Raw genomic sequence first — 24,737 nt, 5'->3', positions numbered from 1 at the left:
TGGCGATAAATGTCATGTGGAATGAATATGTATGAACCTATTGTGAAACTGTAGGCATTTGGAAGGGGGATAAAAGGAGACCTGAGGTCTTCAGGGGTATGCATGCCTTTTGAGGAGGATTTCCTCTGCATGCGTCCGATGTGCGTCGTAATAAAGGCATACTGGGCTTTACAACTTTTATAAAGTTATGAGGTTTCTTCTTTTCTCCGCAAAACAATAGGACTGTGGGAAAGAGATTGGGAGTCAGTGGATCTGGGGGACACTGGGGCACCCAGGAGTGACCCCAGGATTTGGGATCAGGTTTCAGGACATGTCCAGGGATTTCTCAGCCAGCGCTGCCACAACTCTCCCTGGGCTGACCCCACTGTCACTCCCTAGCCGCTCACCAAGGAAGCCTGCCCATGTCCCTCAGAGTCGTCTCTGTCCCATCAGTGTCCCCTCAGCATCCCCTGGTGTCCTCCAGTGTCCTCCATGTGTCACACAGTCTATCTTTTGTGACCCCTCTTCATCCCACAGTGTCCCACACTGGTCCCTGTGGCCTCTCTTCTCCATGACCCCCCTGGCTCACACCCTGGCATGGCTGGCAATGACCATGGCCACTGCGGACATCAAGGTGGTGCCCCTGGACATGGCCCAGAACTCCTTTGATGACCAGTACCTGAACTGTAGGGATGAAATGACTGAGAAGATGCCAGAACTCAAGCGCTCTGATTTCCTCAAGAATAACACATTTGAAAAGGTCTGGAAAAATGCCACAGCCAAGTGGCAGAAATGAGACTCCGATTCATAGACTCTGACCAAAGACCAGGTCATTGCCCTCTTAGTCTACACTATGAAGTCTGTGTATAGTGACTTCAATAAAGCCGTGCGCACAGCTGGAAACTCCAGCCGGGAATACCATGACAACTTCTACTTCAAAACACTGCATTTCCTGCTGACCAATGTCCTCCAGAAGCTGAGAAACCCTAAGAATTGTCTGGATGTCTTCCAGTTAGTGAATAGTTACCAGTTTGAGGTGAAGACTGGCGCTAAAATCCACTTCGGTCAATTCGCTTCATTGTCGCTGGACAAAACGGTGGCCGAATATTATGGGACAGACACAATGTTTGAGGTGCACACGTGCCACGGCATGGACATCCAGAAGTTCTCCTTCAGTCAAAGTGACAAGGAGGTGCTGATCCCACCCTTCGAGACCTTTGAAGTCATTGATGTCAAGACAGAAGGAAGCATGTTGAACATTGTTCTTCGCTCCACCGGGAACTCCAGAAACTTCAACTGTGAGTGGCTGCGAGGTGACATCTTGGGAACAACCTGGGGGGATGGGGACACTCAGTGAGGGCTGGGGACAAGGACACACAGTGCTGGGGTCACCCATGGCCCAGAGAGGACAGGGACACAAACTGTGGCTGGGAGGCAGGACACCCAGAGCTGGAGACAAGGTCAGGGACAGCTATTGATTGGGCACAGGGTTTGGGGACATCCAGTGCCAGGTGAGGGGGACAGACACATCCAGTGCGGAGGTTGGGGACAAGGTACATGGTACCGAGTTGGGTAGTGGGAAAATGGACCTCATTATGGCCCCCTCTGACCCCACATCCTCAGGGACCCACCTCTGTCCCTCTCACCATGGCTCTTCTGATGCCCCCCTGACCCTCTCACCTCATGATCCCCCTGACCCCTCTCTTTGTCCCCACAGGTGGGAGCCTCCCCAGGAAGTCCCCCAATCTTGGGGGGCTTCTCCTGGCTACCATGGCCATGGCAGTGGCCATTGGAACCCTCTAAGCTACGAGCCCACCAAGGTCACGGTGGTTATGCAGGCCACTGTGGCCACCATGGTCACTGTAACAAGGCCTCCATCCAGGGGAAGCCCTTCCGAGAGCTGCCCAGTGAGGGAGTGATGCTAGGGACCAGCATGAGGGGGGCTGCCTCGCCTGATGCATCAATAAATTGCCACTTGCTCATCTGCTGTATAAGAAATGTATCAAAAACTTGATCCTTGCTTGCCTGGCATATCAAATGTTTATCAGAAATTTGATCCTTGCTTGCCTGGTATACCAAAATTTTACCAAAATTTGCTGCTGGCTCACCGGATGTATCTTCGATAGCTCCTTTAATGCCTTTCCTGCAGAATGTCTCATTTCCTAAAATAAAGCAGTTCCTGGAGTTTTTGTTAGAGAGAACTTAAAGGTTTATTTTTCAAACCTCGATCTAAAAAGAGGTGCTGGAGAAATGTTCCTCCCTTTTTCCTCATTCCCTGCAACCCCTCAGAAAGGACCTGGAGGGGCTCGAGTGTGTCCAGGGAAGAGATGGCACCGGTGGAAGCATCTGGAGCACCAGGAAGGGCATGCGCCGCTCCCAGCTGTAGTTCCTGCCAACAGCAGGCGGCAGCACGAGCTGCTGGTGCTGCCGAGCGCCCGCCCAGCCCCATCCCGGCCCCGGGGGCTCTGCAATGGTTTGGGATGGAGCGACCTTAAAGCCCGTCTGGTGCCAACCCTGCCATGGGCAGGGACTTCTTCCCCTGGGCTGGGCTGCTCCAGTCTCCCTGCCCAGTCTGGCCTGGGACATGGCCAGAGATGGGGCAACCACCTCGTCCCTGGGACAGGAGAACATCGGTGTGGATCTGGTCCATAAATGTATTTGATGGATCCATGTGACAAGAGCTCCAAGCTCTCAGTGCTTCCACCGCCAGAAGGATTTTGTTGCTTCCCTGCTTGGTTCCTTCAGGTCCCAGACAGGTGGATTTGGGCCAGTGGCCCACTCTGACAAGGGAGCAGGGCAGGCTCTCCCATGTTGGTGTGAGCAGCTCTGCCCGCTGGGCGTGCCGGTTCTCCCGTGCTTAAACCCTTCATTTTTTGGATGTCTTCCCTAAACATCAAAATCCCTGCATCCCCAAAACCCTAGCATCCCAAACCCCAGCTGCTGTAGCACAGCATCTCCAAATCCCTGCATCCCAAAACCCCAGCTGCTGTAGACACAGCATTCCAAAAATCCCTTTATCCCAAAATCCCAACTGTTGTAGGCACAGCATCCCCAAATTCCTGCATCCCAAACCCCAGCTGCTGCAGGCACAGCATCCCAAACCCCAGCTGCTGTAGACACGGCATCCCAAAATCTCTGCATCCCAAAACACCAGCTGTTTTAGACAGGACATCCCAGCATTCCAACATCCCAGCTGTGGACACAGCTGCTGGCTGCGCTCCAGGCTGAGCCATTCCAGCCCCGGGTGCGTGTCCCAGGCTCACCTGTAGGACACCCCCAGGCCTGGCAGCAACCCAAGAGAGAGGCTGGGCTGGGAATTCCGGCAATTCCCGGCTGCAGTTCCCTGGGGATCATCATCCTTAGATCTGCATTTCTTGAGTAACAGGATCATTTCCTCCAGCTGGGTCCCAGTTCTGTGGGATTCCTGAGCACAGGCTCAGCTCTGGATTGGGGCTCCCTCCCAGTACCCCCAGTTCCCCCCCGTGCCAGGGCAGGAGCCCCCAGGGGTGACTCCCCCAATGCCAGGACAGGAGCTCCCAAGAGTGACTCCCCCCTCCCAGGACAGGAGCCTCCAGGGGTGTATCCCCCTCCCCAGGTTTCCCCTTGGCTCCATCCCAACTCCTGGAGCCCATCCTGGAGGGAAAGGGCCGCTCCTGCCCCCAGGGAACTGACCCCGGTGTGCCTGTGGGAGCTGGGGCTGGCAGGAGCACCCACAGCACTTTCTAAGGCCAGCCCTGCTCCCCGGGGTGCCAATGCAGTCCTGTTCCAGCCCTGCTCCCCAGAGAGCTAGTGGAGTGCCAGCCCTGTGCCAGCCCTGCTCCCCAGGGAACGGACCCCGGAGTGCCTGGAAGGAGCTGGGGCTGGGCAGGAGCACCCGCAGCACCTCCTGAGGCCAGCCCTGCTCCCCAGAGTGCCAGCCCTGTGCCAGCCCTGCTCCCTAGGGTGCCAGTCCTGCTCCCCACGGAGCCAGCCCTGGGCTGAGGAGGTGCCAAACTGGGCCGTGGAAGTGCCAGTGTAATGCCCGCCCTATGCCAGCCCAGGCTGAGGAGGTGCCAAACTGGGCCAAGGAGGTGCCAAACTGGGCTGAGGAGATGCCAGATTGGGCTGAAGAGGTGCCAGCCCTGTGCCAGCTGGGCCAAGGTGGTGCCAGCCCAGTCCAGGAGGGACCAGCCCTGTCACACACAAACACACTAGTGACACCGGCTTTCTCTGCACTTTTATCTCAACTCCCCAGACACCAGATCGCTATGACCGCCCTGGAATGTCCTGGAATGTCCTTTACACATGGCTACAAAAACCCTGGGAGGCAGAGGGGGCAGGGCAGAACCCCAGGAGCTTGGCCAATTCCTTGGAACAGAGCTGGGCTGATTCCCTGGATCCAAGCTTGGCCAATTCCTTGGACAGAGCTGGGCCAGTTCCCTGAATCCAAGCTTGGCCAAGCCCTGGGATCAGAGCTGGACCATTTCCCTGGATCTGAGCTTGGCCAGGCCCTGGGATCACATATAGACCAATTCCCAGAAGCCAAGCTCAGCCAAGCCCTGGGATCAGAGCTGGGCCGGTCCCAGATCCAGGCCCAACCCCAGGCCCATCCCCAGCCAGAGGATCAGAGCTGGGCCCATCCCCAGATCCAAGCCCAGCCCAGGCCCAGGATCAGAGCTGGGACCGTCCCAGGCCCATTCCCAGGATCAGATCCAGGCCCAATCCCAGGCCCAGCCCTAGTCCCGAACTTGCCGCACTCCTCCCACACCTCTCCCTCCAGGTTGCCGTCGATGTCCTTGGGATCCACCATGTTGTGCAGCACCATCACCGTGGACTGCAGGGAGGGAGGAGAGGAGGGGATGAAGGCTGGAGACACACACGGGGCACAGCCCAGCACCCAAACCCCAAACCCACTGCAGGCACTGCTGCCATGATATTTTATGAAAAATCGTTTTGCTAGAATGAGAAGCTGAGAGGCCTCAGAAATGAAATGTAAACAATAATTATCTGCTACTGTGGAATGCTGCATCTTTGATTGGCCTCATGTGGTTGTTTTTAATTAATGGCCAATTACAGTCCAGCTGTCTCAGAGTCTCTGGTCAGTCACAAGATTTTATTATCATTCCTTTCCTATTCCTTTCAAGCCTTCTGATGAAATCCTTTCTTCTATTATTTTAGTATACTTTTAATATAATATATATAATAAAATAATGAATCAGTCTTCTGAAAACATGGAGTCAAGATTCTCATGCCTTCCCTTGTCCTGGTACCCCTGTGAACACCAGCACCACACAGGCACACTCCACAGGGCTGCAGGCTCAGCCTCTCAGGGACAATCACTGAGTTCCTATTGCTGCCTGGCAACCGGACAAATGAGGAGTGATGAGGAGGACTTAATCTATTGGAAGGCTAATTACTTTAATAATAATTAATAATAATGAATTACTTTAATAATAATAATTAATACATTTACTTTTAATTTTAATTAATTTTTAAATTTTAATTTTAATTAATTAAAATAATAATTAATAGTAATTACTTTAATATTAATGAATTACTTTATTATGCTGTATTACATTCCATCTAAAGTGATTCTGCCAAGAACTCACTCTGCACACAACTGCTCTCTCTGCACTCATCTCCTGACTCTCTCATGACTGTCCAGACAATCCAGGACACAAACACACACACACACCTGGTCCTGACAGGCCAAGGAAACAAAACACCATCACTCTGGGTAAGCAATCTCCACATTGCATTCCACTTTGGCATAACAAATGATAAGAAATGCTTTTCCTTTCTCTGATGTATATAGAATGTGAAACTCAGAAATATTCTGAGAAGAATTGTGCCTTGCTTTTCCCTGTGAGGACAAATGTGGCAGCAAGTTTCCAGGCCTGTGTGGTGCTGGCCCCTGGATCCGAACTCCCTGGCTGGGAATGCTGTGTGCCATTTCCTGGGACTCACCCTGGAAGCACAACGAGCCTTGGGCACCACTCCCATCTTCCCTGTGCTGCTGCCATCCAGGTATGGCACTGTCACATTTGCTGGAAAAATCCCTTCGCCAGGATTTCTCTCCTGGGAAGCTGAAAAGCCTCACTAAAAAATGTAAACAATAATTTATCTGATTTGCTTCTCCTGTGTTTTGCTGCTTTGGAATGTGGTAGGAGATTGCTTCATTGGTTTCATGTGAATTGTTTTTACTTAATGACCAATCATGGTCAAACTGTGTCAAGACTCTGGGGCGAGTCACAAGATTTCATTGGTGTCTTTCTAGTTTTCTGTCGGTATCCTTTCTGTATTCTTTAGTATAGTTTAGTTTAGTATTCTTCAATAATATAATATCATAAAATAATTAATTAGTCTTCTAAGAACATGGAGACAGATTCATCATTTTCCTCACCTTCGACAGGGGACTCCGAAAATACCACACAGGTATTTTTGACTTTTCCTCAGCAATTCCTCAGTTCTGTCACAATTCTCTCTGTGTTCCTTTCCTCCCCTCCCAGTAAAGGCTTTCCCAGGTGCTCTGGGTGCTCCCAACAGGACACAAAGGTGGGTGACACACCTGCACCCAGCCCTTCCGTGACTGAGCCCCTCGGGCTCTCAGATCACCTGGCCTGAGCTCCAGGGCCACGTCCAGGTGGCCTCTGGGCACCTTCAAGGACAGGAATTCCATACCCTCTCTGGGCAGGTTGCTCTGTGCACCTGGCCCTGGCACCCCTGGGGCATTCCAGGCTCTGCCCCATCCCATTCCAGGCTCCACGTGAACACATTTCCTGTGGCTGCTCCTCACAGCCCAAGCCAAGGGCACTTGTAGCCTCAGAATTCTAAACAGGTTGGGATGGAGCATTATATTAAAAAAGGCTCACAAGGTTTGTTTTTTTGGGGTTTGAAATTTTTTAAACCTTTAATGAGACTATTTAGCTCTGTGCAGCTTTTCCCAAGCCAGGCTGTCCCACAGATTGAGATGGTTGTGGCTGCTGGGACAGAAGCCCCAAGGTGTGCTTAACTTCAGGCACCTTCAGGAAGAGGAGGGAAGCCTCATTCCTTGGGGAATGCTGCCAGCATTGTCCCTATCAGCAAATGGGGAAGAAACACTGTAGGTTCCCTGTCAAAGCTCAGGAAATGTGCCAGGAGACTCCAGCAAAGGAACAAACTGGACATGCCCAGGCAAAATCACCAAGTCCCCTCCAACAGCCCCCACAAAAATGCATGAATTCACTGTTCAGCTTAATGTTCTTTTTCTATCCCCCATTCTTGTCCTCCTCCTCACTGCAACTCCCATGAACTTCTGTTTGATCAAAACCTCAGGGATTCACAGAATCAATTCAGGTGGGAAAAGACCTCCAAGACCATTGAGTCCAACCAATGCCCACCCTGTCACAAGACTGGGGACTCCTCTGGGATTCTGCACAGGACTCTCCCCTCTATGGGATGCTGTGGGGCAAAGGTAAACTTAGTGGTTCTTGGGACAGACTGGCCTGGCCTGAGCCAGTGCCACCCTTCCAGCCCAAAGGCCACCAGGGTTTGATTCAGTGACACCAGAGTTCAGTCAGAGACACCTCGCCTGCTCTGAGCCCTCCAAGGGACTCGGAGAAGATCAGGGAATGCCAGGATGGTTTGGGATGGAGGGACCAAAAGCCCATCCTGTCCCAGCCCCTGCCATGGGCAGGGACACCTTCCACGACCCCAGGAGGCTCCAAGCCCTGTCCAGCCTTGGGATGGGGCAGCCACAGCTTCCCTGGGCACCCTGTGCCAGGGACTAACACCCCTCATTATTGGGATATTATATGATTATATGGAATACTGGGAAGGATTCCATCTCAAAATCCCACCTAACCCTCCCCCCTGGCAGTGGGAAACCATTCCCATGTCCTGGCACTCCAAGCCCATGTAAATCAATCCTGAAGAGCAAGGCCAGGTGCCCCTGAGACCCCCCAGGTGTTCCCTGAGTGCCCCAGAGGAACCTGCAGATGCCCCTGAGTGCCCTAGGCTCAGAGGTTCTGTGAGAGACGTGCTGTGGGTGAGCTCAGAGGTGCTGTGGGTGCCCCTGAGCTCAGATGTGCTGTGGGTGAACTCAGAGGTGCTGTGGGAGAGCTCAGAGGTGCCGTGGGAGAGCTCAGAGGTGCCGTGGGAGAGCTCAGAGGTGCTATGGGTGCCCCTGAGCTCAGAGGTGCTGTGGGAGAGATCAGATGTTCTGTGGGAGAGATCAGATGTGCTGTGGGTGAGCTCAGACGTGCTGTGGGTGAGCTCAGATGTGCTGTGGGTGTCCCTGAGCTCAGAGGTGCTGTGGGTGCCTGTGAGCTCAGAGATGCTGTGGATTCTGATTCTATGCACTTCACCCCACACCCCACCAGCTCCCACCACAGAATCCTGCCCTAAGCAGATCAGGGAGCTGCAAACATTCACCCCCAGTGCTAAAAGGAGCCTGTTCTCCACAGGGATAGAGGCCCTTTCTCTCCTGGCTGCATCTGGAAAGCCTTCAAGAGAGGAGGATGTTCCTTGAGGGCTGGGAATCATGGAAAGGTTTGGGTTGTGGGGACCTTAGAGCCCATGCAGTTCCACACCTTCCACTAGACCAGGCTGCTCCAAACCCCATCCAGCCTGACCTTGGACACTTCCAGGGATGGGGCAGCCACAGCTTCTCTGGGCAACCTGTGCCAGGGCCTGCCCACCCTCACAGGGAAGAATTCCTTCCAAAATTCTGCAAAGCTGCTTATTTTGTGTTTAGGACACATGGCTGAAAGAAATGTCCTTGCAGAAGACCACAAAACCCCTCATCATGGGGCATCAGCATCACCAGCTCTCGCTGCCCCCAAAGAATTCCACCCCTTCCCAGGACAGTTCACCTCCTCTTTGCCAGACCCAGGAAATCCCACAAGGGCTTGGCTGGGACAGGACCCTAAATCTCCTCTGGTTCCACCCCTTGCTGCAGGCAGGGAACCTCCAGGGAACCCTAACCCCGTCCCACCTTGTGCTTCATGGTGACGGAGTCCCAGGACATGTCGATGCTCTTGATGGGCCCAAAGGGGGCGAAGGCCTGGCGGATGGTGTCCTCGCCCAGCTCGTAGTATGTGAAAAACACCAATCACTTGTTTTTAAAATTTTAAAAGTAATAAAATTGTTATAAAAATAGTAATATAATTAGAGTAATAATAATTTGGACAATTTGAATTAGGACAATATGAGACAATAGAAACAAAGAGTTTCTAACAGTCCAGGTACCTTTTCTGGGCAAAATAAGCCTGAAAAAGGACCCACATTAACAGAGGATTAACCCTTAAAAGGAACAGCCTGTTGCATATTCAGACACCTCATCCATGATGCATGAATTCCATTCAAACACAGGATTCTGTCTGGTCAGTGTCAGCCTCTTCCTCTTAATCCTAACGCAGCATCCTGCCCGAGCAAGGAGGGAAGAAGTTTATTTCTTCTGATAATGGAGCAATAAATTCTTTTTCTCTGAAAGATTTGGGTGTCCTGTAACTGCTATCTCAGTGCGAGTCCTTTCTTTAGAAAAAAAATTATCTGACATAGCATAGTTTCTATTTTAACATTTTGTTATAACCTAAAACTGTATTTAACTGTATTTAAGAAAATTAATACAGCATTACTCTCTAACACAATACATATAATATTCATTTTAATATTTGTGAAAAGCCAATCATAAAATACGCATTTTTCACAATTCCTAATCTTTTTCTTTGTAAATCATTTGGCTTAAGCAATATTTCTTGTCTACTTGTATCTTCTGGACTACGCTGGCAAAATAAAACAGGGGATTGCACAAGGAAGAAATATCAAAAACAGCTGTAACACATAAAATGAAAAATCTTACTTTCTTCTAATACATTACCCCACCAGCTAGGCTTTAACGTTGTTTTCTAATTTTTGGACTGGTACCTGGGTTATTATATGTATTTTTTTCCTTTGATTTCTTTTTCTTTTTCTAGAATGACTTTTCTGAGGTCATCAATTTTCAACAATCTGATATATTAAACTTCCCACAAACACCCCTTTCTTTAGCCAATAAATAGTCCAAAGCCATCCTATTCTGATACTCTACAGTTTTTGTTTGGCTTTGCTGACTTAATATTAATTTTAATGCCTGGGCAGCTTTATTTGTTATCATTTCTATAACTGCTTGGAGTCTTGTAATATGACTCAACATATAATTTTGGGTTAATACAGAGTTAAATTGCTGTGCTGGTTTTACCTTTTTGTTTACTAGGATTTTTTTAACCGAATCCTGAACTGTATCTTTAAGATTAAATATAAAATAAATCCATCTCTCTCCTTTTAGACATTCAATTCCAAATCTATTACCACTTCTTCCTAAGTTTCTTGTAATCCAATAATTTTCTCCATTTTGCCTACAGGTTATTAATTTGGATGGGTTATAACAGAGGCTGTTGACATAGGTGTGTGTAATAAAAGAGGAACTTTGGTTTCTTTCCATGTGATGATTTCTGTAGCATTTGTGACATGATCTTGCTGGTATCCCGAAATGGAAAAGACAACAAATGAGGGACAGAAACAGGAATAACAGAGGGCCAGTATGGCTTGTACTCCCACCTCCCATGCCTGTGAGGTTGCAACCCACAGCAGGTGTATTTGATCTTCTCGGTGGTGAAATACAGAGGCCAATCTGGTCTTGCCCTCTATTTCCTTGTCACTTTCTCTTAACTAATTTCCAGGCAAATTGTTTTCAACAGTCTTTAACTGTGGTCTCCCACCATTCCTCTGGTATCTCCCATTCAACGGGCACTAACAATTCCCATCCACAAAACTAAGTTATTACTTTAACACTTATTGCAACAAGAGCATAAATTTTGTGCAGAACAATGCTAATTATTCTCACAATTCAAGCATTTACTTATAACCCAGCTAGCATGTCCAGTATCGAAATGAATCAAACTTTACAGCATGGGGGTACTGATGGAAATGGTAATTCCCCTTCTTCCCTGTACAATTCACAGGCTAAGGTCAGAATACAAAACCAGTCTTGATCCATCTATCTGAAGTATTCCTCCCCACAAGGAGATGTTTTATTCAGGCAGTGCTTGAAAACAGTGATATGAGCGTTGCCTTATTTCTTAATTAGATGTTATTCTTTGTACATTCCTTGGATCATTTGGGTTTTCCTAAACCATTACCACTCAGTCCCCATTGGAAAGTCAGTTCAGTATCACCAGGTTTAAATGTGATAGTCCATTCCTCATGTTCCTTCACAAGTCCTTTGATTCTGCTGGCATGAATTCACCCTCCTTCCATGATTCCGATTGTTGCTTCAGCAGTACCTGGAAAGGACTTCCTAATAGCATAGTAATAAAGGAAAGACAATACTGCATTAACTTTTACCATTCACTTTTCTTCCAAACTTTCTGGGTTTAGCTAAAAGCTTTCTCTACAGCAGCCTCTTCATCTTATATCCAGTTGTGCTAATAGCTGCAGAGGCAAATTCTGCTATCCGTGATTTACAGTTAGTTAAATAAGAAAGACCAGGCCAATTTTAACATGAGATGAATCACAACTACGGCTTTTTACTTTCTGGGCACCATTTAACTGTTTTAGTCTTACAGACCTACTCTTCAGAGCAAATGCCTCTTCTTTTTAACAGCAAACAGAAAATAAACCACTTTGGGAGCTTTGGAGAGTCAGCAATTTCTGCTTTGATTTTATCTTTTTAGTGTGGGCCCCCCTCCCCCTCTTTTTCACAGCATTGCTCTCGATGCTGTTCTTCAACCTTCCCCAGCTGCTGCCACTTGGCTGCATGGCTGGAGTAGGGAAGAACAACCATGGGCATGGGGACCGTGGGGCTGCCTTGGGTCCCTTTTGCCCCTCTTCTTCTGTCTCTTTCTCTTTCCTTCTCTCTCTCTTCTTCTGTCTCTTTCTCTTTCCTTTCCTCTTTCTTCTTCTCTTTTTCTCTTTCCCTCTCTCTCTCTCGGCCCACTTACCGGGCTGACGCTGCCATCCTGGGCTCGGGACCCCGACAGTCTGGGAGCCCTCCCGGCAGCTCTGACACAGAGCCAGCCCGCTCCTGGCCTCAAACTTGTGTCCTCTGCTGCCAGCACCACCATGGGTCACCTCCATGGATTGGTCCCTGCCGCAGCCCCCAAGACCCCGCCGCTCGTAGGGAGCAGTCAGACACTTCCCAGCCTTGACAACCCCAAACTTGGCATCCCCAGGTGCTCCTGACATTCTTTTTCCTTCTTTAGTCAACTTATCCTCTTTCTCTTCAAGGAGGGCCCGTCCTGCTAAACCCTTTCTGGACCCCAGTTCAGCTCCTAACAACCATGTGTTAAGATACTTTCCTGTCTTTCATGCAAAAAAAGACCTAAACACATTCACACTTCTGCTCTCTTCTAGCACCAAGACGTCTTCACATTTCAACATACCAGAGTCTGCTAACCACCCCTCTACTTCAACTTCTCTCTTTCTTCTCTTCTTACTTTCTTTTTCTTTCCTTATCTTTTTTCTCTTTTCTTTGATTCAACACACCTCAGACAGTACAAGGTGTACACACAACTAGTTTACTTCCAAAAGTAAGCTGACAACTTTCTTTGACTAGAATTGCAATAGCTGTTATAGCTTAAATACATACTGGTTAGCTGTGGCTTACTGGGTCTAACATCTTTGATATATAAGCTACTAGTTGTTTTTTTACTCTTCCTCACTCCTGAATTAAAATTTTATGAGCTACTGAATTTTCTGTATTTATGTATAAATGATAAAGAATTTTTCTAACAAGGGTAAGCTTAAAGCTGGTACTTAGGCTAGTTTTACCTTCACCTCTTTTAATTTAACAGTATCTACCTTGGTCCGTTTTATATCCTCTCCCTCTGTCAATTTTTCATACACATATTTTACTGCTTGTGTGTAGCCCTCAATCCATAGTCCATAATATTTCAATAATCTAAGTAGTTTTCTGATCTCCCTCTTTGAAGAGGGAGGGAGAAGGGAAAAAATTCCTGCAATTCTCTCATGGTTGAATTTCCAGCTACCTTTATTTATTAAGTGTCTAAGATATTTTACCTCTGGTTCTACAAATTACAATTTCCATTTGATGCCCTTAATCCTTTTTCCCCAGAAAATTCAAAAGTTATATAGTAGCTTCTCTAATTTTAACTTTGGTTTCTCCAAAAAAAAATTTCAAAAGTTTCTATTGGACTCCTTTACTGGGAGAATAGGGGTATTATGAGAAGACATATAAAATTCTAATGTCTCATCTAAGTTTTTTTTTAGTACCAGCTTCAAATTTTCCCATCCTTCTAAAGATATGAGGTACTGACTTACACATATGGGAAGATTTTCTCTCTCAATTGTAACCCTTGTGGATAATACAACCTCAGTTGTATCCCCTATTTCCTTCCCAGCCCAAACCTCCTTGTTGAATTTTTTTTTTTATTCTCTTGGCCTAATTTTAAATCTTTAGTTGTCATTTTCTCTTCTTGTGGTATAGCCTCTATTATTTTTCTGTAAACATTTTCTTAATAAGTTGTTATCTGCCCTAGGCACTAATGAGACATCCTCCATCTAAATTTTAGTTTCTCCTTCAATTACTACATCTTTTAATGACAGGAACTGTGAAACTCTTTCATTTTGTTCCTGCTACTTTTACAGTGCTTTTGCTTGAACTATAACTTTTTGGAATATTTCCAATTCTTCTTCTTCATTCTTGGAAACCCACTTTTAAAGCTATCCCAGGCTCTAGATGGTATTTCCCCCCCAAAAAATAGAGCCTATGACCTCCCTATTCCTCCTCCTCTGTGCCCACCTCTTTTAAGATTTTCAGGTCTTTTGCCTGCTTAGGACGATTTCTCTAAGCAGTGGAAAAAGAGATGAAAAGGAACTCTAGTGCGGTTTTTGACAAGTTCTGTAACACAGAACGAGCAGCGCCTCCCGAAACTGAAAGTTCGCGGTGAGGTTATGTGTGGTATTGGGGCCTTCTTTGAAATGGCTTCCTGTTCACTGTTTAGGAAGTCTCCAGGACAATAAGGGGATTTCCAGAGAGAGGCACAGTCATGGGAATTTTTTACAGGAGAAGTGACGTTTCTGTATTGGCTAGGAGGCCCATTTTAATGAATATTTATAATTTTGCTGAATAAATTACAAGTAGCAAAGTCCCCCCTGACCTACAGGACCAAGAGAGATCTGCTGTGAGTCTGAGCTGATAAGGAATTCTGTGTTTCTGATACCTCCAGTTCCATCAGAGATTTCACTCTGGCTTATTTCAGTATCAGGGGCTGGGGGGACTTCAGAAGACCCTGTTGGGGGGGGGGAGGGGAAATGTGACTGTGGGATAGGGATTGGGATTGCTGTCCTGTGGGGACACTGGGGGAGTCACAGGACTGGGACTGGGGTCATGGGGCACTCTGGGGGAAGGTGATGTGGGACATGAGATGGTGGGAGTAGGACTGGGGTCATGGGGGGCCTGGGAGACTCTTTAGGGGCAGGGGGTGATGCCAGGATTTGTGCTAAGGTTCTGGGGTGACACTGAACAAACTGGGGACTGGGAGTGGGAGTGGAGTCTGGAGACAGGCCAAGGGGGACAATGGGGGACTCAGGGAGTGACCCCCAGGATTTGGGTTGGGGTCCTATGTGGGCTGATTGGACTTGTAGTGATTCGAGTAGGATTGGGCTCCTGGGGGGCCAGGAGGACATGGTGCTGTGCAATTGGGGTCCCTGAGGAGCTAGGGGATGTTGGGGAGGCATAAGTAACTACGGGATTGGGGATCAGGGACACACCCAGGGGTCTGCTGGCCAGGAGTGCCTCCCTTCCCCCTGGGCTGACCCCGCTCCCCTGCCCAGTTCCTCACTGATGAACCCTCTCTGTGTCTCTTCTGTGTCCCCTCTGTGTCTCCCAGTGTCCACAGTTGGACGCTGTGGCCTCTCTTCTCCATGGCCCTCCTGTCTCAGACCCTGGCACTGCTGGCAATGGCCATGGCCACCACAACTGTCAATGTGATCCCCTGGACATGGCTCGAGACTCCTCTGATGACCAATACCGAGGCTGTGTCCCTGCCATGACCGGGGCATTTCCGGCCCTCAACTGCTTCGAGTTCGAGCAGAACAAGGAGTTTGCTGATGTTTGGGCAAGGGCTGCAGAGTGGCAGAAGCGGGGGCCCCTGAGTCCCTTCTGTCCCCAGACCAGGCTACCGCCATCTGGGCCTATGCAATTAAGGGCATGGACAAGGAGTTCAATGCGGCTGTGGGTGTGGCTGGGCGCTCCAGCCAGGAATACTAGGACAACTTCCACTTCAAAACGCTGCATTTCCTGCTGACCCAGGCCCTGGTGATGCTGTGGAACACTCAGGGACCAGGGTGTCGCAACACGTACAAGGTGGTGGATGGTGTCCAATTCAAGGCAGAGTCTGGTGACATTGTCTGGTTTGGTCAATTCACGTTGGTGTAACAGAGGAAAGAAACTACCAGGGGCTTTGGGGATGCCACAGTGTTCAAGGCGCACACATGCCACGGTGCAGAAATCCAGCCACTGTCCATGTATCCTGACGCGAAGAAGGTGCTGATCCCACCCTTTGAGACCTTCCAGGTCTTCAAAGTCAGCGAGATGGGAGACAGGATGAGGATTCAGCTCTGCTCCAATGGGACCTTCAGCAGCTACAACTGCAAGTGGCTACAAGGTGACACCACAGGCTGGAGGGATGGGGACACCCATTGTGGCTGTGGGGACATGGATAGGTAGGCACAGGGACAATGACACTCCCTGGGCATGGGGGACAGGGACATGGGCACCCACTGTGTGGGTGGGACAAGGACACCCATGGCTGCGGGCAAAGACAGGGATACCCAGCGCTGGGGTCACTCAGTGGGGGTGAGGGGACAGTGACACCCAGTGCTGGGTACACCCACTGTCGACAGGGGACACCCATGATAGGGCACAGGGGGTAGGGACACTCATTGAGAGTTTGGGGACAGGGAGAGCCCATCCTGGGGACACCAAGTCTCAGGACACCATTGTGGGCACAGGGACAGGAACGCCCATGACAGGGCACAGGGTGGGGACCTCCATATCTGAGAGGGGACAGGGACACCCTTGCCAGGGGACAACAGGGAAAGAGACAGGGATGTCCCCATTCCGATCCGGTCCCTCCCCACCAAAGGCAGTGCTGTGGGGATGGGCCCTGTGTGCTGGACATGGGTGGGCTGAGACCCCTCATATCCCTTCCTGAACCCCTGTCACTCTCTATCACCTGCCATGGCACCCCCTGACTCCCCTGACCCCTCTTACACCTAAGTCCACTATGACCCCCCTGACCTCTCCCAGACCTGTACCCCCAATGCCCCCCCCCCAAATGCCCTGTCAGCTCGTGACCCCCATCTCTCCTGTCACCCCTAACCCCCCATTATGGCCGTCTCCAACCCTCTCACTCTCCACATGATCCCCCTGATGTTCCTCTCTTTGTGGAACATGGCAGTGTCCCCAGGGCCACCTTCCACCTCGGAGGACTCCTCCTGGCCACCACAGCCCTAGCAGTGGCCACTGGGATCCTCTGTGCCACTAGACCACCACGGCCTCCAAGGTCACTGTGGCCACTGTGGGCACCCTGATCACCAAGACCACCAGGAACCCCAGAGAAATGAGGCCACAAAGGCTACCAAGGCCACCACAGCCACTCTGGCCATCATGGTCACTATAACCACCAAGGGCACTGTGGCCACCATGATCACCTAGAATCCTTCCGCCACAAGGCTACCACAGACACTATAGCTACCAACACCATTTTGCAATGCAATTGTATTAAAAATTTCAATCAAAACTATTCCATTAAATCAATCTGACAAAGCTAGCAAAAAGTGACAATTCCTAAGCAGGGTTTGATGTCACTCCCCACACCAACACTTGTGGCAATGTTTCTTTTTCTCAACCTCAAGGAAGAACCCTGGGGAGCATCCACTTCCTAAAGGAGGAACCTCACTCGCATTTCGTTCCAAGCAGGATTACAAAGGGGACCTCTGTCTGAGGGGGGACTGGACATTCCCAGGGTCAGATGATGGACTGCCAGGCCCACCACTGGTGATCCACCCTCACTTGTCAATTTGGGGTTGGTGATTTGGGCTGGTTTTAGCCCAATTCGGCACCAAAATCAGCAGCAGACCGCTCTCAATGAAGCCGTGGTGGCCACAAATTTGGCGTTGTCCCTTGGCCCCATTCCAGGCAGAGCATCCTGCCACATCATGCAGTTCAGGGGGACCTTAAAGGCTGGAAATTGGGAGGTTCAAAAGGGCAAGGGCAGGTCCTGTCCCTGTGGAGGGACAGTCCCTGGAGCAGCTCTGGAGAAAGATGTGAGGGTGCTGGTGGGTGACCGATGGAGCTGGCTGTGTGGCCTGGGGCCAGGAGAGGTCCAGGGGATATTGGGAAGAGTGGGGCCAGGAGGTCAGGGATTGGTCGTGCCCCTCTGCCCTTCCCAGGGAGGCACATCAGGAGTGCTGTGTCCAGCTCTGCCCAGTGCCATGTCCTGTTCTGGGCTGCTCTGGACTCAATCCTGTGTTCAGGGATGTCGCTGCCTGAGCTGGGAGGTAGGGCCAGGTGCCTGCTCTGGGTCCTTCCAGCCTCACCCATTCTGGGATTTGGGGATTCTGGTAGTTGTGGTTCAGGAATTGCCCTCAGGAGGGCAGCAGTGAGCTTGGGAAATCAGCAGCACTCTGCATGCGCCGCTCCCAGCTGCAGTTCCGGGTGCCAACAGCAGGCGGCAGCACGAGCTGCTGGTGCTGCCGAGAGTCCGCCCCGCCCCATCCTTGCCCCGGGGGCTCTACAATGGTTTGGGATGGAGAGACCTTAAAGCCTGCCCTGTGCCAGCCCTGCCATGAGCAGGGACATCTTTCCCTGGTCCAGGCTGCTCCAGAGCCTCACCCAGCCTGGCCTTGGACACAGCCAGGGGAGGGGCAGCCAGAGCTTCTCTGGGCAACCTGTGCCGGGGCATCACCACCATCACCGGAAAGAATTTTATAGGAAAGGTGGGTTGTGAAAAATGACTAGGTTGACTGGGTTCTTTTTAGGGAGAAATTGTTGTCAATGTCTTCAAAATGGATCTTGATGGCTCCACAGACATGCAGCTTGTCACAGAACCCTGGTGCTTTGACCAGAAAGTTTGAACTGCAGAACTTTCAGCTAATAAGAGAAATGGGTTCCCACAAAGTCTATTCCATACCCCAGACAGCCTGAACTTCTGAACTTTGGGGGCGAAATGACAGCTTCAAGGGGGATATGGGGTAGGTGATTTGGGAATGCTGCACCTTCCTGGTACCTCAGCCAGTGGGGAAAGGGAGAAGGCAACATGCGGCCAGGAGTTTGGGATAAAAGGAGGCTGCATCCTCCGAAACCTAGAGAGAGAAAGTCCATGGGTGGTATGGCTGTGGAAACTCTGTCCCTTTATTTGAATCAAGTTACAAGACTGCTTTTTCAACACTTGCCTTTTCATAGTGTGGCTTTCCCCCACATACTGAAGGTGCTGGGTAGAGCTTAAAGTCTGACCGGCAAAAATGATAAAAGGATGTAAAAGTATTTACTCACCACATTAAACATGGCTCTAAACAGTGGAGAAAGAGATAAAGGGAATTCCAGTGGCGTTTTTGACAAATTCTGAAACACAGAAGGAGCTACACCTGCCCAAAGCGAAAGTTTGAGGCAAGGTCATCTGAGATATTGCAGCACTCGGTGAAAATGACCCCCAAAACCCCTATTTTTATGACCCTCCAGGACAATAAAATTATTTCCTAGACGAGGCAGAGCCATGCCAATTATTTATGGGAAATGTGCTAGTTTTATATTAGCTAAGGAGCCCATTTGAATGAATATGTATAATTGAGACAGATAGACTCCGTATGGCAAAGTCATGCAAAGTCCTCTATTGTGGAGGACCAGGAGAGATCTGCTGTGAGTCCAAGTGGATCAAGAACTCCGGCTTTCTGCTACCTCCAGTTCAGTCAGGGAATTCACTCCCAACAATTTCGGTATTAGGGGCTTGGGGAACCCCTGGGAAAACTTATGGTGGGACAATATGGATGCCATCATGGTATCGGGATTGTGGCCCTGGGAGGAATGGGGAGGGACCCTGGAGGAGAATATGATATGGGTTTGTTGTTCTGAGGGAACCTGGGGGACACTGGGGCACATGGGACTAGGGTTATCTGAGCTCTGGGGTGCAGCAGGAGGTCCCTGGGAGTGTGACTGGGGCCTTGGGAGAGCTGGGGGACACTGAAGGGGGCAGAGGCTTATCCCTGCATTTGGGTTTGGGTCCTGGGGTGTATCATTGCCACCCACTCCAAAGGGGACACCAGAGGGGGATCGGGACTGCGGCAAGGATGTGGGGCAAGAGCAACACTGGGAGCATCAGGGGGTGACCCCAGATTTGGGTTGGGGTCCTGGAGGGTCTGAAAGGACACTGGGGGCATTACACCAAGAATGCTGGTGCAGGATTTGGGCCCCTAGGAGACTGCAGGACACTGGGTGACCCAGGAGTAACCTCACGATTTGAGATCAGGCTATCAGGATGTGCATAGAGTTCACTTGGCAAAGGCTGCCCTCCCTCTCCTCGGGCTGACTCCACTCTCCATCCCCAGCCCCTGATGGAAAGATCTTCTCTGTGTCCCATAGTCCCCCCATGTCCCCTCAGCATCCTCTCAGTGTCCCATTGGTGTCTTGCCGTGTTCCTCAGCGTTCCCCGTGTCCCACAGTGTGCCCTCAGTTTCCCAGTGTCCCCCAGTGTTTCACACTGGTCCTGGTGGCCTCTCCCTTCTCTGGACTCCCTGGTTAGGACCCTGGCACTGCTGGCAATGATCATGGCCAACACAGGCTTCTCAGTTGTTCCCCTGGACATGGCCTGGAACTCCTTTGATGACCAGTACCCTGGCTGCCAACACACCATGACCCAGTTGTTGCCAGCCCTCAACCACTTTGAGTTCCAACAGAACCCTCTGTTTGCCCAGACCTGGGTGAAGGCCACAGCCGAGTGCTGGAGGCGGGGGCCCCCTGTGACCCCTCTGTCCCCAGCCCAGGCCATTGCCCTCAGGACCTACACAATGAAGGACGTGCACAAGGAGTTCAACGCAGCTGTGCATGTGGCTGGGCGCTCCTACCAAGAATACCGAGACAACTTCCATTTCAAAACACTGCATTTCCTGCTGAGCCAGGCCCTGGTGACACTGAGGGACACTTGGGGACTTCGATGTCACCATGTGTTCCAGGGGGTGCATGGTGTCCAGTTCGAGGCACGGTGTGGTGACACCATCCGGTTTGGTCGATTCACGTCAACATCACTGCAAAAACAGATTGCTCAGCAATTTGGGACTGACACGATGTTCCAGGTGCAGACGTGTTTTGGCGAGGATATCCGAGAATTCTCCTCCAATCCTAGTGAGGAGGAGGTGCTGATCCCACCCTTTGAGACCTTTGAGATCACCAGTGTCACCCAGGAAGGAGACAGGGCAGTGATCCACCTCCGCTCCAGTGGGACCTTCAGCAGATACAGCTGCGAGTGGCTGCGACGTGACATCATGGGAAAAACCTGGAAGACAGGGATACCCACTGCGGGTATGGGGACACCCATGAGAACACACAGGGGACAATGACACCCACAGGTGATGGGGGACAGGGACAGAGACACGCATGACAGGGTGCAGGGACGGGAAATGGAATGTCAGGTTCCAGGGAATGTCAGGTACAGGGACGGAGAAATGGACAGAGATAGGAACCCTCCTCTGCTGTCTCTGTCCCTCCCCTCTGCAGACCAGCTCTCTGGGGACCAGCCCTGTGAGCTGGTCGTTGGTGGGCCAGGACCATCCTGACCTCCCCTGAACCTCTCCCACCCACCCTGACACCCCTCATGGCACCCCCTATGTCCCCCAACACCTGTCAGCCCCAAATACCATCATGGTCACCCTGAAAGACCTTGGTCCTTGTATTACCCCACTGCCCCCCTGAAACCCCACCATCCCTAAAGCCCCCATGGCCCCTTGACCACCAATCTCCCTCCTGTACCCAGGCCACTGGTCACCCCCAACCCTCCCAATGCCCATGGCACCCATCTTTACTCACCCCATGTTATGGCCCCCTCTGAACCCTGGACAGCCCTCATGGCCCTCCTGACTACCCTGATCCCCACCCCCATGGTATTCCATCCCACCTGAACTCCCCTTCTGCCCCCCCTGTACCCCTGTAGTCCCTGACCACTCTCTGACCCTTCTCAACCTGTTCAACCCCATGAACCACTCATCCTCCTCTTTTTCCTCCCAGTTAGGAGCATTGCCAGGGCCCCCTCTCACCTCAGAGGGCTTCTCCTGGCCACTACAGCCCTGGCAGTGGCCACCAGAATTGTCTGAGCCATGAGGTAATGAAGTTCACCATGGTCTCCACAATCATCAAAGCCACCATGACCGCCAGAGAAAAGAGGCAACCAAGGCTATCAAGGCCACCACTACCATTTTCCCTGGGTGGAAAAAAGGGAAAAAAGAGGAAGAGAAGAGAAAAAGAAAATCCTACCTACTCCCCACCCCCCAACATCTCATTAACTGCCTTTTACTTCTTTGAAAATTCATTTATTTTCATTCCTGCCCAAATCCTGTGAATTCCCACATATTCTGCACTTAAACAAAACCAAACTCTATTTCCTCATCCCAATTAATTCAACTTGAAAGGAAAAAGAGGAATGTTTCTTCACAAATAGATTGTGTGAATCTGGTGGTAAATAGAGCCTGGGACTTGCAGATAAGGAAGTTACTGGAGAAACTATCAGTTTAAGAAAATATTCTTCATTGACATGGACTGCTGCACAGACAAGATCCTGCAAAATTCCTGAACCATGAGAAGAAGAACAAAGCTTTTACAGGCTTATGAATATTAATTACCCTGCCCAGGGTGAAGTTAAAGCTCATTTTAATGGTCATGGGTTAGTGTTACAGAAGGGTGGGGTGCATAGCAAGGGGGACGTTCAGTAGGTGGATTGAGAAGTCTGCACCTTCCAAGTACCTCAGCCAATGGGGAAAGGAAGTGGGAGATATGGGTGGGAAATTGGGGTAAAAAGGAGGCTGCATCTTCCAGCAATTTGAGACACCCCATGGGGAAATTCCCCATGGCCTCTTCCTTTGATCACAAATAAAACTACAGGGCACTTCTGTCTCCTTTCTGCAAGTAAATCTCTGGCAAGGTGAATTTTTCTGCTCAAAAGGTAGATAGCACAAATGTTCCACTTCAATCCTAAGCGATATGCTCAGCTTGCAGTCAGAGTCTCATCCACAAAATGGCAGCTCTGTCCTTTATACCCCTGGTGTTGCATCAGATAAATACATATTCATAAGCAGTCATACATATTCAAACATTTTTCTTCTTAATCCCTGGCCCCTCCCACCGTCTGTCAGTTAACTGTTCCATGCTGTCCATTGGTGGAGACCTTCCTGCAGTGTGGTTGGAGGTGAGATGTTGCCATGCCACACCTCCCCGCAGCAACAGGCTTTCCCCATTCCCAACCACCCCATGCGAGGGGCACAGGTACATGTCCCTGACAATCCTGAAAACCACAGCTGTCCTGTACAACAATACAGGTGGGGGAAAGGGGGCAATGGGGAGAACACAGAGTGTCAAAACAACAAACTAAATAACATAACCATACATCAACAAAATTTCGCTTAACATAAACACAATATTCATCCCTTAATTTTGAGAGTCAATCATCATATTAGGCAACTATAACAAAGCTGTGGCTGTCCCACTCCTGGAACAGTTCAAGGCCAGGTTGGGCAGTGCCAAGAACAGCCCAACCCAGGGGAAGAAGTTCCTGCCCATGGCAGGGCTGGCACCGGACGGGCTTTAAGGTCGCTCCATCCTAAACCATTGCAGAGCCCCCGGGGCCAGGATGGAGCGGGGCGGGCGCTCAGCGGTGCCAGCAGCTCGTGCTGCCGCCTGCTGTTGGCACCCGGAACTGCAGCTCAGGAGCGGTGCATTTTGAGTGCCGCTGATTGCCCGCTCTGGCTGCTGCTGCTCTCCAGTGGACAATACCTGGACCACAACTGCCAGAATCCCCAAATCCCAGAATGGGTCAGGCTGGAAGGATCCAGATTGGGCACCTGGCCCAACATCCCAGCTCAAGCAGTGTCATCCCTGAGCACAGGATTGAGTCCAGATCAGCCCAGAGCAGGACATGGCACTGGGCAGAGCTGGACACAGCACTCCTGAAGTGCCTCCCTGGGAAGGGCAGAGGGTCCCAAATACTCCCGGACTTCCTGGCTCTGGTCTTCTCAATGCCTCCTGGATCCCTCATGGTCCCAGACCACAGAGCCAACTCCACTGGTCACCCACCAGCACTCCCAGGTCCTTCTCCAGAGCTGCTCCAACAGGTGCCCCCAGCCAGGGATGGCACTGGGGACTGTTCCTCCCCAGTCACCAAACCTGCTCTAGCCCTCTTGAATCTCACAATTTCCAGCCATTAGGGTCCCCCTGAAGTGCAGGATATGTCAGGATGCTTTGCCTGAAATGTGCCCAAAGGACAATGCCCCATTGGTGGCTTTTGAGGCTGCACTGAGAAAGATCTTGTGCTGATTTTGGTGCTGAATTGGGCTAAAACCAACTCTGAATTGACAACTGAGGGTAAATCACCAGAGCTGGGCCTGGCCATCCATCAGCTGACCCTGGGAATGTCCAGTCCCCTCTGAGACAGCGATTCTTCTCCCCTAGTCCTGCTTGGAATGAAATGTGTGGGAGGTTCTTCTCTTGGGAAGGGGATGCTCCTCAAGGATCCTCCTCGAAGCTGGGAGAAAGAGACGTTCCCACAAGTGTTGGTGTGGGGATTGACATTGAGCCTTGCTTAAGAATTGTCACTTTTGGCTGGCTGTTACAGATTTATTTAATGGAATTGTTTTGACTGAATTATTTTATAGAACTGTTTGCACAATGGCTTTGGTGGCCACAGTGGTCACAGTGCCTGTGGTTTCCTCGTGGCTCAAGGAGTCTTGGTGATCATGGCGGCCAAAGTGGCCTTAATGGTGATTGTGACCATAGTGGCCAGAGAGGCTGTGGTGGCTGCAGTGGCAACAGTGACAGTGGTGGCCCCAGTTACCTCATGGTGGCAATAGCTGCCAGGATGTCCCTAGTGGCAGTGGTGGCCTTGGTAGCCCTGGTGGTCTTGTTTCTCTGGTGGTTCTGGTGGTCTTGATGATCGTGGTGGCCACAGTGACAACAGTGACCTTGGTTGCCACAGTCGCCACAGTTACCTCGGTGGCCTCATGGCTCAGAGGATTCCAGTGGCCAGTGTCAGGGCTGTGGTGGCCAGGAGGAGTCCTCCACCATGGAAGGGGTCACTGGGGACACTCCCATCTGAGGAAAAAAGATGAGCATCAGGGGGACCATGAGGGGAGTGAAGGGGTCAGGGATGGCAATAATGGAGGCTTCGGTGTTGCAGGAGAAATGGGGGCCATGAGTTGACAGGTGAGAGGGTGTTGGGGGGGGCATGGGGGGTACAAAGGCCAGGAAGGTTGGGGGTCATGGTGGCCTTAGGAGTGACAGGGGTCAGGAGGAGTCAGAGGTGCCTTGAGGGGGGCAGGGGTTCTGGGAGTGCCAGGCACTTTCCGTGACCCACCCATATGCAGCACACAGGGCCCATCCCCACAGCATGGCCTTTGGCGGCACGGGACAGGGTAGGTACAGAGGGTCCCCATCTCTTTCCCTGTCCCTGTTGTCCCATGACACGGGTGTCCCTGTCCATTTTTCCTCCCAGAAGTGGGGATCCCCATCCCTGTGCCCTGTCATGGGCATTCCTGTCCCC

The 24,737-nt window shown here is 50.7% G+C and overlaps 2 protein-coding genes across 2 annotated transcripts in view; one reads left to right on the top strand and one right to left on the bottom strand.

Annotated features, from left to right (window-relative positions):
* The window catches only part of LOC102071802 (erythroblast NAD(P)(+)--arginine ADP-ribosyltransferase-like), a 91,071-nt gene that overhangs the window by 55,677 nt on the left and 10,657 nt on the right, over positions 1 to 24,737 (bottom strand). The gene's annotated exons all lie outside the window — the stretch shown is intronic.
* On the top strand, positions 19,765 to 20,769 carry LOC141725207 (NAD(P)(+)--arginine ADP-ribosyltransferase 2-like). Its single transcript, XM_074527799.1, has 2 exons — positions 19,765 to 20,515; positions 20,711 to 20,769. The coding sequence occupies exons 1-2, from the start codon at positions 19,765 to 19,767 to the stop codon at positions 20,767 to 20,769; spliced, it is 810 nt and encodes a 269-aa protein (XP_074383900.1).

This window comes from Zonotrichia albicollis, chromosome 1, assembly GCF_047830755.1.
Source record: "Zonotrichia albicollis isolate bZonAlb1 chromosome 1, bZonAlb1.hap1, whole genome shotgun sequence".
NCBI classification, from domain to species: domain Eukaryota; kingdom Metazoa; phylum Chordata; class Aves; order Passeriformes; family Passerellidae; genus Zonotrichia; species Zonotrichia albicollis.
This window is presented reverse-complemented; position numbering and strand designations above follow the sequence as displayed.